Source organism: Lycorma delicatula, chromosome 12, assembly GCF_047948215.1.
Source record: "Lycorma delicatula isolate Av1 chromosome 12, ASM4794821v1, whole genome shotgun sequence".
Lineage (NCBI taxonomy): Eukaryota > Metazoa > Arthropoda > Insecta > Hemiptera > Fulgoridae > Lycorma > Lycorma delicatula.
This window is the reverse complement of record NC_134466.1, coordinates 32,332,605-32,347,836: the sequence shown is the minus strand read 5'-3', so window position 1 is coordinate 32,347,836 and position 15,232 is coordinate 32,332,605. Positions and strand designations below refer to the sequence as shown.

Here is a 15,232-nt window from a genome sequence, read left to right as displayed (position 1 = left end):
AATTTAAATAATAAACCTTTAGTAATAATATCACAATAAAATTTCATCATAATTCACCCAACCACCCACAAAAAAGAAATCGTCGGTCACTTTTTATTGGTTGTACATTCTTTAGTGGATTTTTTTTTACTTTCTTCCATTTAACTTAGAAAACGTAAAAAAAACAAAACTTTTTCTTGGAAGGTGATTATGGAGGTGGAAGAGAAAGAAAAATTAAAAAATACCAATTTTTTGAATTTGTAAATTTTTTTTTATTTTATTTAAATATAAAAGTGATAATCTTACACCATAAATAACTCCCACCCCAAAAAAAGTTACGTAACCTTTTTCATGTATAATTATTTTTCAATTGTATAATAAAAAGTAACTAATACCGGGGAAATATTACAACTTTGTAGTCAGATTTTTTTAATAGCGATTGTGGTAAAATAATTACGCAATGTAACCAACAACAAAGATATCGAAACAAAGTCAGAAAAACTAAACGTAAATTTACTAAACGTAAATTTCTTAAATAAAACTAATATCATTAATCGCTAATTAACTAATCAAAAAGCAGGATATTACAAAATTATTTTTTTGAAATTCTTTAACAACTTCGTAAGATATTAAAAAACACAAAAACAGCCACAAACACAAATTAAAAAAGGTATCGGTTAGTACAGATATAAATAACAATAAAGTAAATTTAAAAAAATATTTTTTATTCATTCTCATTGTTAAACAACAATCATTGGTTTACGTTAAATTTATAATTAATTTATGATAGATGCATATTTTAGAGTATAAAAAAAATGGCAAGTCTGACCAAGATTAAACTCTAAACCCTTCCGGATAAAAGACGACAGAGATGATACCACTTCTCCGAGAAGATCGGAAATAGTTATAACAATAATTCCAAAAATACATTCATTTCAAATAAATATACTAGCTTATATATTCGGCGCTGCTCGGTATTATAATCTTTTCATAGGCCTGTGGTTAAGGAATATAATAACTATACATAATACATACATACTAACAACTACACATACATACAATGACATTATTTATATTAAGATATATATATTCTGTACTTGATAAATTCTATTCAATAATAAATGTTTTATTATTTTTAAAACATGTTCTATTTAAATTGAGTAAGTAATTATTATTTATTTATTTTTTACTCACTTCAGGGAATTTGACCAAAAAAAATTTAAATTAATTCCTAAATCGCTTTAATGAAATTAATTTCTCATGAGGATGAAATATTTATTTATTCTAATGTCTCTGAGTATTAATTGTCACATCCGGAATGGTTGTTGGCCTACTTGTCGTAAGTCACTCTCAAAAATGACATAGCTATCCTTAAATATATGAAGTATCCCGCGCCAGGCTTGCTAGAGAAAGTGAGGAATCCGCCGTTGACTTCTACACTGAATCGAATGTATACGGTTGCAAGTTGCAACCCTTACAATTGGTGGGTGCATCTTATACCTCAGGACCTTAATATACATCAGCCATAAGAAGACTGGGGATATATAATGGGTGTACAAAAAAGAATACAGGGGTTTTTAATTTTTTATAATATATCTGGATGAGGTATACAGTGTTGATTTAAGATGTTAGAATCAATGAATAGTTTTAGTGGACCGTAAATCGATTCCTTGAAAGTTTCATTTAATACCTAGCTAAAATATATCGCATTTTGATAAACTTCGAAATTATTACGTTTGTATTTAGAGTTTCTGTAGACTATTATTCTCTGCTAAGAATAAAAATTTTTCCTAACCTGAGAACTCAACCTGCAAAATTCAAAGCCGTTCAAAATGTACAACATTTCTCAATGTCCCTCTCATTCATAACTGAGATTTCATGTTTCTTTTTTCTTAAATAAAGCTACAACATAACACAATTTACCATAGAAAAATTGTTAAAACTTTAATCTGATTAATTAAGCCTAATAAAAGAATGCACAGACGCATGCGATTACACAAAGACGAAATATTGATTTAAGATATTTGTTAATATTAAGTTTTTAAAAATAAGTTTTTATCTACAGTTTGATTTTATTCATTTTTTCTAAATTTAGTTGTTCTATAACAAAGGGAAATACATTTTTGTTTTGTGTTAGCAACGGACAAAGGAAGTCTTAGTTAATCGTATATACGATAATTTTCTAAAAGGTCATTAAAGGTCCAATAATTTTTTAACCTCTTAATAAATGTCAAATTAAATTAAAAAATTAAAATTAAAATATAAATATATAAAAAAAAAGTTATCTTTCAAGTAAGTATCATCAATACCGGTCAAAGAATAATAATGAAAAAGCGGAAAGAAAGTTTAAATATATTTTAAAAAGTAAACAGTAGGAAGAAAAGTGACAATCAGAAACAGGGTTCAGATAAGTTCATCAGGCGGTATAATTTGTTTTTTAACTTTTAATTCGTGCATTTTAACAACAAAAAACCTGTACAAAGGTTTTTATCATATAGGCAAAAAATTCATACTGTAAAAACTATTTTACAAAATTCACTAAATGTAAAATGACTCGATCGAAAGAGCATAAAATTTAATTCTTCCCCGATGCGTTTCCTTTCTATTTAACATTATTTATTCCAGTGTATAATAATCCAATTATTAAGATGATTAAAAGATCCAATAATATCAATTAAATGACCCTTGTTCAGTTATCAGCAGCGGTGATTTACCGTCAGAACTTCTCCCTTCATCTAAAAAATATTGTAGTCTAACGTCTAATCAGATTACCTTTCAAGCGCATATTCGATCTTCAGAATTAAATTACCTTCAAAGTTACATAAATGCAGTAGTTACAGGTTTCTTTTAACTCCTGATAATTAAGAGATACTGAATTAACAATTAATAAATAATTAAAATAAGTTCTTTAATTTTCTACAATGAAATGAGGTTCAAATATGAAAAATTGTCATTAAGCCGTTGTATTTCACACTACAAGGGTTAATGCTGAACTTAATGCCATTCTATAAAGGAAAAATTTATTAAAAATCGTAAAACATACGTCATTACTCCTAATATTTTTGGAATGTTTTATAAAGATCGCAGTTAATCTAAATTGGGTCGTAAGAAAAGAAATGACTATATGTCAAAAGTTTAAGTTGAAACAGGTCCTAGCTTCGCTTAGTCAGTTAAGTGTCAGAGTTCCACGAAGATAAAAGATGATTCGTAAGGTTATTTATTATTTAAGAAAGTAGACATATAGTTCGGAAATAAAAGTCAAGATTTATGAAATATAAATAAAATAAACTTAAAATATAAACGAAAACCTTTTTCTCCCAGTTACCCAACTTAAAAAGACGACTGAACTTAATAACTATAAAAAAAAAGATTTGTTATAAAACGAATAACCATTCAAACTTTATTATTCATTTTTGTATAGGAAAAGTACCATATATAATTCGTTTTTTCTGGCCTAAAATACAAAAACAAATAATTTAGTTAAAAGCATCTCATTTGACAATAAGAATATAGAGACTAGAAAGATATATTATTTTTTTTTTTAAATTTGAAAAAAAAAGTTGAAATTTTCTAAACCCTTCATGGGATTCAACCAGATCGGTTTACAATAATTCAGATACATACTTTTATAGTTCACATACATTTGAAATTTGGCGAGTCCGGTTTGACCTTTAGAAAGGCTCAGATAGAGTATCAATTGCAGCTGGAAAAGCAATTTTTGTTTTAGCATGTATTTAAGATTGTCAATAGAAAGTTGATGATCGTTAATTTTCTGATTCTATACTGAGCAAATATGCTTCCTTAAGCAGGAAGATTGTAGGCGTACCTGTTGCTCAAATGGATCTTAAAGTTATTCTCTTAAATACTGTTGTTTAGACGATATTTGATATTTTCTCATTAAATACCTCTTTTAAGTAGATTTCATAAGAAAACTACCAATTGTAATGGGAACCATGATTCGACTTACGGAAAATTTCGACATATCTTCTTGTTTCACATCCCCCAGACACCAAAACCGCCATCAGTTCAAAAGTTTATGTTTCACTTTCTTGCGGACACGATAACTGCCATAATTTTGCACCAATCAATTTCAAATTGATACGTAAAATATAAAGACCCAAGATCTCGGTCCAGTTCGTTAACGGACAAAATCCGACCATGGGATTAGAAATGGGGGACGGCTTTATCGAAAAAACAAAATATCGTTGTAACTTTGTTTATAAGTAAAATATCGAATTCTTTAAAGTCCCTACTATTCTTTGGAATAAGAGCCAAGGGGTGAAAAGATAGGGTTTCAAGGACAAAAAAAATCATAGTTCCCTTAATAGGCACAGTATCGATCGAATCGATTTAAAGTGGTCGTTAGTCCTCTAAACAATACATAAAACTTTTGTCCGGAACAATTTTTGATATGACCAACCCTTATCGAAATGGATGACCAAAATGTTGCTGGAATTGTAAGACAGGGCTTGTCGTATGCTAAAGATGTGAAACTTTTTTCACATGCAACCATTGTCGTATTGAGTAAATTTGAAGTTTTTCTTAACTTTAAGGTGGAAATATTTGTTATCCCCTACTTAGTACCGGTGAAATCTACCTCCGTTTCCGGCTACCGAAAGGGATTTTTTCTTATCCTTTATTTGCTTGTTTTTTGTTGTAACTAAGATCACACAAATAGATTAGATTAAACCCAATAAATTAGATTCTTTGTTGTAACTGCGAACGGAAGAGGTTGTCGCTCATTTGGAAATTCTGAGACAATCGTTTGATCTACAGGTATTTTTCTCATGAAGCTTTATATTCTAGAAAATCACTAATATCGCTCTAGATGTTTTAAACACACTCACAGAGTGATTTAGGATGCCTACAACAATTGATGTTTAGAATTCCAAAACCTGTAGAGCCAGAACATCTTTGGTGTGATCTGTTGCGGAGGAACATGTACCTGCGATCCTATCCAAATTCATAGCAAGACAAATGGTTGGACCTGGACAAAAACCTTTTCCAGTAATAGCTCCTCATTTAGAAAGGAAAAAAACAATAAATATAAAAAAATTAATACAAATTACTCGTATATTAGAAAAATGTATGTTCACCCTTTTTCAGCCAAAATGGCACTTTAAAGCTGTCACTTCAACAGCACTTTATTTATTACAGCAAAAGAAAAAACAGCCATACGTTTAAAAAAATCTTTAAACTGTAATATTTAAGGAGGTCAATTTTATAAACTTTTTCAATGATCGTTCAGACATTATGATTTGAAGAGGACAAGAAAAGTAAACATGTTCGAGTAACCCATTCAAATTCAATGTTATAAGGCCATTAGCATAACAAATTCACCCACTGGCTTCCATCTGCAATTAAAAAATCTGGCACGCATTCAGCATTTCGCCCAATAGATGAACAAATCAACCCTCACTTAATTCAGGAAGGATTTTCAAAGGGCAACATACTTTGTTGTATTAGGGCTTATTACAGCCTTCGAGTCTAATTAATCATAATCTGGATCAGTCATTTGATCGGTCAGATTTTTACAAAACCCATAACGGCTCAAATTATGATCAACCGTACGCAAGGGTCTGGCCCAACTTGAAACAGACTGATGGGGGGCTCAGAAACATAGATTTTGTCAGAAAGAGGAGAATGAAATCATCCACAACAAATTAACTTGAGTCAGGGGATGATACGGGTACAGAATAGCTACTTTAGAATTTAAATGCACGTTTTTCTTATCTCAGTCACCTTAGATAGTGATCATTGACGAAATCTCCGTGCCACTAGAGGCTAATAACCTCTTATAAAAGCAGAAACTTTGATCTGTGTTCGTGTACGGACCAATGGCTGATGGTATATCCCAGCCGCAAACTCGTTGATTTTAGGAATCTGAATAGGTCTTGACTCCTTATTAATTAATATTCACGGCGTGAAAACGTTAAGAAATATTTAGACGGCGATAAAGATTTGTAGCAATGAAATTACTATTTACTGAAATATATAACTCTGAATAAACAGACTACTCACCCATAAAGCTCAAATCCTAAATCAGATACAAACTACAAAATCAAAAAAAATCACCCTGCGAAAAATCTTACGAAAAATTAAAAAAAAAATCGTATAAAAATAATTTAAAGTAATGATTTAACTCACCCTGTGCTATCACAATATCTGTACGAGTTCTGCTCCTCCTTGCACGGGCGAGGTGAGGGACCTCCGTTGGAACTACATCTGTAAAAGAGAAAAAAATAATTCTCAAATCAAAATATTAAAAAAAGATTGTAATAACCACCCGTTAAAAGGGTGGGAACGATTCAGTTTTGTATAAAAAGTAATGTTAAATTAAAAGAAAATTAATAAAACAAAAATAATAAACATCAGTACCAAAATTAATAATATGAAATTATAAAAGGAATACATCTTTGAATTCCTCAATTCTAGAAAAAACAAACAAAAAAAAAACAAATGATCAAGAAGAACAAAGTATAACAGAAAAAAACCATTAAATACAAACTAAGGAAAATATTTAAAAAAATGAAAACCAAAGATTCTACGAGAAACCAAAGTCAAAAAACACCAAAACAGAAGAACAATAGATATCCATGTCTTAAAGAATGAAAGCCACTGGCAAAAAATAAAAGAAGTCAGAACGCATAAAAAATAATTGATTTAACGTATCCCTAAGGTGGGAAAGAAAAAAAATTATTCTAGTCTCGATATCCAATGAATCATCATTATTTCTTTCCTAATAAACAAGCAGATAATAACGAAATTAAAACTTATTGGCACAACTTATCTGTATCAGCACAACTTATTGGCTAGTAATACGGACCTACAAATTCAATTACTTCCACTAATTTCACCTTATTTCAAAATTTAACCAAAGACAGGCTTGCCCTAAAAATATTCTATATAAATTTAATTAGTTGAACTTCTCGTTACCTCTCATTTAAAACATTCAAAGCACGAATCCCCGCAGAAAATAAGAATAATGTAACACAATTTCAGGACAAGTTCTACTCATGAAAATAAAGAAGTTCATGCAAACATAGGTTTGGAAACTGCATCCTCTGTGGCGGAGGGCATTTCAGCAGTTTTTTTAGTTGTAAATAAACTGATTTTATCGTTTGTGTTGTATTTTTTTATTTTTCCAAAATATTTAATTCTTTTGTTTTGTAATGTTGAAAATTTTGTTTCGTTTAATACCTAGTTAAAATCTGCCACATTTTGGTATGTTTTGTTTGTTTAATATACTTCGAAACTTTTATTTGTATTTAATTTCTATGGACTTTATTCGTACAATTTTACTTAGAATTAAATTATGTACAAGTTTTGTTTAAAATTTTAACGAGTTTATTATTGATTTAACAAAGGTATTTTACGTCAAACATTAAATAGTGTGTTGACCCCAATCTTTTGTCTTTTACTCAAAAATTCTTGAAAACTACTAAAACGCAGTTCTGGGACTTATTTTTTTTTAATTTTACATGTCAGACTTCCCATAATTTGAACCCCAAGAATTACAGCCTGGTTTAAAATCTAAAGGACATTTGCTAACGAAACGTTTTCAATAAAACTGTTCTGAAAGTTTTTTACATTTTCGTGATTCAGTTCCTGTATATCATATATAACTGTTTGCAACAGCATCACGCGAGAAGCAATCGACCAAATACTTTCAAATTTTCAGGATACATTCGCGTTATCTCAGGAAAGACTTTAAGCCATAAATCGAGGCTATAGCCTCCATTAGAGGTGAAGTTGTGAATTAAGGATATTAATTAAAGAAACAAATTAATCCTTTTACTCCATTAAATATTTTTTGTCAACAGAAATGTAATGTATTAAAATAACAAATTAATTTTTCATTAATGAATATCATTTGCGAAATGTTTAATAATCACACTATTATAGTTAGTTCAACGTTTGTAATTAATTTCTTTTTTCAAGTACTTTTTAAGTCTGTATACTTCCCCCTTTCATTATACATTTTTTTTCTCCCTTCCATGTAGCTTTTTCAATCTTTTCCCTTATTCCCTCTAAGAAGAGATCGAATTTAGGAGTATCATCAAGTGCCGCTACGGGTAGCCGGGTTTCACCAGAGCAATAACCCAAAAAGGAAAAAGATCAGCGCCCGGAGGTTGAATGCGAAAGTTTCTCTAACCATGAGGATAATGAGCGCATCGGGTGATTAGACGAAGTGAAACGAGCCCTGATCTACTAGTATATGCATATATTTTACATGCAAAATTTCAGCTCAATCGGTTAGATTTTTTTTTGCGTGAAATAGTAAAAAATTCAAAGAAACCACTGAGTAGATTTATATATAAATTATCAGGGTTAATGTATGTTTATAAACTCATGTTAGTACTCATGTTACAAATAAGCCATAGTAAAATAACAACTGTAAATGTATATAACTGTAATAAATATGGTAAATAATAACAGCTGACATAAAGGGGGTTTGGAACGTGAAAAAAAACTATTTATCTTTAATTTAAGAAAAATATAACTTAGACTACTGTAAATAAATGACGCGTTGTTTTGCCATCTCTGCGGCTATATTATGAATAACAAGTCCAAATAATAATAATAATAGTACACTAATAATAGCTGTGATACGTCACCAGGGCATCGTTCCCATCCCGACAAAAGTACATAATTTTATTCAACTGTATCATATTTCACCTTCCCCCTCTCTTCACCTCATACAAACGTCAGCTCATTTACACTAACTAAATAATTTACAACACAAGATGAAACCTGACTTTAAAAACACGTGGCTTATCAATACGCCTTTATAATAAAACTGTAAATACATTGTTTCAAAGATTATTCATTTGTATAACATTTACTAGTAATGATAATCTCCTATTTACCAGTACCCAATTTTTATATAGATTGTATTTTGTTCATATTTAATATAGATCGTCGTTGGATATATATATCTATAAAACACAATTTCCAACATTAACATTTCCTTTAAAAGGAGAAACACGTCTTTTAATGTATCAATCGTATAGTGCAAACGATTAAAGAGTACATAGACAAAAAATAATTTTTAAGTTTATGGGACAACTTTACGTCATCGTTATATTAATGAAAACATTTTCTAATACAATTTTTAATTGTTGCGGAGATGAATGTTTCTAACATCTTATACAAAATCTTGAGAAAAATTATACATCAATATTTAAGTAAGGATTCTTTCTTTTTCCTGTTTTGCCTCCGGTAACTACCGTTTAGTTAATACTTCAGAGGATGAATGAGGATGATATGTATGATGAGTGTGAATGAAGTGTAGTCTTGTACATTCTCAGTTCGACCATACCTGAGATGTGTGGTTAATTGAAACCCAACCACCAAAGAACACCGGTATCCACGATCTAGTATTCAAGTCCGTGTAAAAATTGCTGGCTTTACTAGGACTTGAACGCTGGAACTCTCGACTTCCAAATCAGCTGATTTGGGAAGACGCGTTCACCACTAGACCAACCCGGTGGGTATTTAAGTAAGGATTGGACAAAGAAATATTTACGTTCGGGGTAAAATAAGATAAGATGGAAATATTAACAGCTGATTCCAACAATTAAGTTTTCTTAATTGCATTTACAAAAAAAAAATAAAAATTACAATTACAATTAAATATACATAAGCACTAGAGGGCTGCGCTCCTTGGCCGTTTCGCGGCCCTACTCCGTTACAGTGGAACAAAAAAGTGAATACGATAAAAGATAAATATGATAAAATACGAAAAATAAACTACGATAAATATGATAAAATTGTACACTCTTATCTCGACTCAGAATTGAAGAAAAATTCTGGGTGAGGCCTCATTAGGTAAGACTTAATTCTTCGAGTGTTTTAAGCCATTGCCCGTCCTAGTAGAATATACAGACATAACTTTTGTTTATGGATTCTGCAATGGAACCACACGAGCTGCAAAGCGAGAATATCATCAAAGATTTCCGAATAGGAGGTTCCAGACCACGAACCCCCTTAATTTGGGTCTCAAGAATTACAGTATGACTTAAATTTACCGAAGGGGCAAAAATCAGGATGAAATCCTTCGCTAGCCGACAATCGCTAACGAAGCGTTTCCGAACATATGCCAGCTGTTTTAATATTTGATGATATTATGTCAAATTTTGACATAATGAGCTAATCCATTGTAAGAAACATCAATTCTGGTCAATGACGTTATTCCGTTGGCATCCTCAATCGGAATCTCTAATGTAATTTTACATGTGTATGTAACCTTGATGAAATATCGCATAGATATTACATCGTTTCACAACATGAAACTGTAATGTGTTATTTTATGCTATGTGTCCTAGCCTTTCTTGTGGCTGTGACGCATATATAGCACCTGAGGTACAAGATATAAAAGTTAAGAGTTTCTCTGAGAGTAATGATGTTCTCTCTACATCCATTCGCTAAAATAAAACGTGAATGTACGGGAGTCGTTCAGTAATTAAAGAGACCACTGACGTAGAAATTATCAAAATTACCAATTGGTAATTTCTGACTGTAATTTTACTGAATTGGTAATTTTACTGACGTAGAGATTACCAAAATTACCAACTGGTAATTTCTACGTCAGTAGAAATTCTTTTTTCTTTTGAATAATCAAAATCAATTCTTTTCAAAAATACTTTTAGTTGTTTGTGTAGTGTTATAACTTCTATTATATGGCGTAAATCTAAGCGGATCTATTTCAAAGTATAATTTTTTTCAAATTTTTTGGTTTGTAAAGTAGTCTTATTACAAGTAGCCTCAAGCTATGATATAGAATTTACAATAGTACATTCAAATCAATAAAGAAGTTAACAAAAAACTATTTCATTCATATTAGTAACCCTAACACGGGATGCTTTTTTATTCTTGGAAATAAGTTCGTTTTTTTTAAGTGGATGTCTCATGTAAAGTCGCCAATAATCATTACGAATATGGAACCTATTCATAAAAAAAAAAAAATGAATCATATTGTTACTACTTATTAAATAATTGATACTACGTTAGATAATTGATATTACGTTCACACTTTAAAAATATACAGAGTGATTTAAGAAGAATGTAACAAACTTTCAGGATATGTTCTACTGGGGAAAATAAATAAAAAGTTCGTGTAAACATAGCTTTGGAAAGGCTTTGTTGCAGAGTGTCGGCTTGCGAAAAATTTCACCTTGATTTCTGGGTCTTCGGTAAAATTAAGATATACTATTATTTTTGAGTGACCCAAATTGAAAAATTGAAACGAATACGTTCCTGAACTGTATTTTTAGTATTATTCGAGAAATCTGGGGTAAAAGAAAAGAGATTGGAAAGATTTGGAGATTTTATGTTTGGCGTAAAAGAATTTTGTAACACATTAAAGTTTTAAGAAAAACTTGTGAAGAATTTGATTTTAAGTAAAATTATATGATTAAAATTCTAAAAAAACTAAATACAAACGTAAGGATTACAAAGTTTATAAAAAATAAAACATATCAAAATGTGGAAAATTTTTTAACTTTAATTTTTTAAGTGTTAAAGTGGAAAAAATTTCAATATTGCAAAATAAAAGAATTAAATCATTAAAAAAATAAGCAATTAGAATTTAAAAAAAAAAATGTAAATTAAAAATTTAATTGTTTGTTAGTTTGTTTTATTGTTTGTGTTTCTTTTTATTATTTTCCTAAAATATTTAAGTTATTGTTTTATAATATTAAAATTTTTTTTTCGTTTTGTAATTAGTTAAAATCTGATACATTTTGTTGTTTATTTTTATGTTTTGTCTTTAATAATGTTGTAAAAACCATTAGGAAGTTCTACAAATTTCCAAAATATAATAGTGTTCGTTCAAGAATATTTATTTATTTGTACAGTAATAACAAGCTTACTCTCTCTTACAGTTACCGATGGATAATAATAAATTGTGTAGCGCGTGAAAAATACCAAGCCTGACCGGTATTCGTACCCAGAACTTCCTGATAAAAGGCTGCGACGCTGCCACTCTGCCACGGAGATCAGCGGATAATCCTAAATGTTCCAGAATGTTAACCTTTTATAATTTTTAAGGTTCTCACCTCTCACCCCTCTTAGAGTGTTGCAATAGGGATGTCTAACACCCGCAGTATTTTTTCTCAGTTAGTAAATAAAAATTGTTCCAAATTTGGTTGAATTCAGTCCTGTGGTTTATGAGATGTGGAACAAACATACATATACAATGACTTTTATTTATATTATTATTATTAAGATTACTAACTGAAAATTGTTGCAATAAATTTTATACAACATACTTAATATAAATAAATTAAATGATAGAAACTTAAACTTCAAATCAAACTACGTATTGAATTTTTATGATTCCGTATCGAACAGCAATTCAATTATAAAAACAAATTGATCTTTCATTAGTATATAATAATTTATTGTTACCGTCAATTAAATTTAAAAAATGAAACTGTGATGAATTGCGACTATCTACGTCATACAGAAATAATATAAATTGACACGTGCATTAGTATCTTTTAATCTCTCAAAGCACGTGTCATTTAGGTTGTTTATTACATCAGAACACGTTTAAACTGCATAATATTATGTTCTCAACTCGGTTCGTATAAATCACATTATTATTAGATATGAAATTATTTAAAATCTATTTATTTTACTTTCGTAAATACTTACTTCAAATTTAATGCTTTTGATGGAAAATCCCCGTAAACAGAATATTTTTTTCTCGAAGTTATAAAATACTTTAAAAGATAACAAACACATTTTTACTAATAGTTTTCTTGCTCTTTTTCAACATACAAACGATTATATAACAGGCCTTTGTATATATATATATATATATATACGAAAAAAAAAACAAAATAATCAACAATGTGAACGTTGTATTTAACATACAGTGAAAGGCTATTTTTACGTATAAATCCCTTTGGATTGATATTTTTCACACAATATAAAATTATTATATTTAAAATCATATACAAAAAAGTATCTACAATCTATATATATAAAAATGTTAAGTTCGTTTGTGAACGGCTTCAAAAACTCAAAATGTTCTGCACCGATTGAGCTCAAATTTTAGCACGATATATAACCCGCATCAAAGATTGTTTTCATCTATTTTTAAAAAATCTATCTATCTATTTTTAATTTGTACATTTTTAATTTGGAAATGTAAACAAAGGAAAACCAATCAGATCAATGCAAGATGGCCGCTGTCAAACACAACGACCAGTCACAAAGAGCACGTATGGCCGTTGCCAATGTAAACAAAATCACAACTGATTAAGTAACAAATTTCTTTGAATTATATTTAACAGCTAAAACATCTGTATTTTAAAAAAAAACGCCAAAACAAAAAGAAAAGCCACCAAGAAGGATGACTTACAGTAAATAAATTAAAACACCCAACTTTATAGATGTGGAAGGCAGCATCATGCTGGAAATATACTTTGCACTTTCTGTTAGAGGATCATCTTCAAGCAGCTGCGATAATTCTTCTTGAAGAAAGTGCAAGTAGATCTCAGCATTTAAGCAGCCAGGTGTTTTGAAGGTCCAAACAGCTGATTGTGAAGAAGGCCGCACCATACAGTGACACTAAATCGGTGTTGAATATTTCCTTCCATCGTTTCATGAGGATTTACTGCTGCCCATGCCATGTTTGCTTATTGCTTAAGTTGTAGACGCCATCTCAAGTGGGATTTGCCTCGTCGGCAAACTACACATACTTATAGAGTTGTCGGTCTGTATTCCACCAGTTTCAGAACTTCAAGTGAAACAGACCTGGTTGTTATGATAAGGATAAAACAGGTTTTGTTTAGGTGTCCTCCAAACCATCGAATGTCAAATTCCAATCCGCTTAGAAAGACGTCGTGTAATGCTGCCTGAACTGCATCGATAATAATTTCATCAATAACAGTATCGTGTTGGACAGACCGTTCATAACTGGTACGAATACTAGGTAATGAACCTGTTTCACGAAAATTGCAAATATTGGCACTAATTGTTTTGGGATCTGGAATGCTGCTATTCGGAAAACGTATTTCATATTCTATTGCAGCAGCTGTAGTGATACCATTACACACATCTAAAATGACTACCGTATCAGCCGTATTCCTCCGCTGTTAATAAATACGGAATTACTTCAATGGTAAACCGATCACGTTCAAACTAAGATTCACCGAAAAACTTTCCTAACGATAGCACAGTTCACAGTACCCGGATACACTTAATGTACCTTACAGATTATTTGAACACTAATGCAGTATTGCATATTGTAATCGGCTATTGTTATTTCATTTCCGACTTTGAAATAATAATTTTTCAAATAATTTACTCTACTCCAGTCAATAATAAAAAATTCTTATCCAAGTAATTTTTATTAATTTATTTTTATTTTACAATTTTCGTATAATTTCCAGTTTTTTAAATCTTAACAGCAAATCTTAACATTAAATTATTATTTAAAAAATTTTTCACTTCACCAAAAAGAATCTGATTTTTGTTTACGTTAAATAAGTACTTTTCTGACAAATGTAATAATGTACTGTTTTTAAACAAAATTCGAATTTCCCTAACTTTTGAAATTCAAATTTTTCTAACTTTTCTTTATTTTGTTTAACTTTTCTTATACAGTTTTGTTCAGAATTAATTCTTTAAAGTTTTTTAAATTTTTTATGTGTTTATTACCCATTTAATAAAGTTATTATCCGTCAAACATAAAAACAAAGTTTTTACTTCAATTTATTAGTTTTCAATCCAAATGAATCAAAAGCTACTAGAAATACGGTACTAGAACTTACTTTATTCAATTTTTCAGATCAAAAACCAAATAAAATCACTAAGTCTGACCCTTAATTAACGTCCTAAAAATTTTAGTACATTTCACCAAGGTGGCTGAAATCCGAGCGAAATCTTTCACTAGCCCTAACTCACAAACGAAGCATTTTAGGATATAAGTTTATCTGAACTTTTTCCATTATTTTTACAAGAGAAAGAGGTTATGAAACTCCCAGGAGAACTTCGTGGTGCACTTTGTATAATCCAATACTACACAAATATAATGAGAAAAAAGTTTATATTCAAATTGTCCTCGTAGATAATGTTTTGATATTTTATTTAATAAATTTACGTGATTTATGTAATAGAAAAAAATATATAACAGGACTACTATCAATGGAACTTCATCAATGAAACAAAAAAATCTGATGGGAATACCATATGACTTCTTTGTACGCCTATTAAATTTCATACACACAATTTTTAAAAG

At 29.9% G+C, this 15,232-nt stretch overlaps 1 protein-coding gene across 1 annotated transcript in view; it reads right to left on the bottom strand.

The window, feature by feature from the left end:
* cwo (transcription factor cwo) overlaps window positions 1-15,232 on the bottom strand; it is a 104,582-nt gene that overhangs the window by 74,982 nt on the left and 14,368 nt on the right. Inside the window, exon 2 of the mRNA XM_075379452.1 lies at window positions 6,127-6,204. Within this exon, the coding sequence (XP_075235567.1) occupies window positions 6,127-6,204 (78 nt within the window). The remainder of the gene's footprint in view (window positions 1-6,126; window positions 6,205-15,232) is intronic.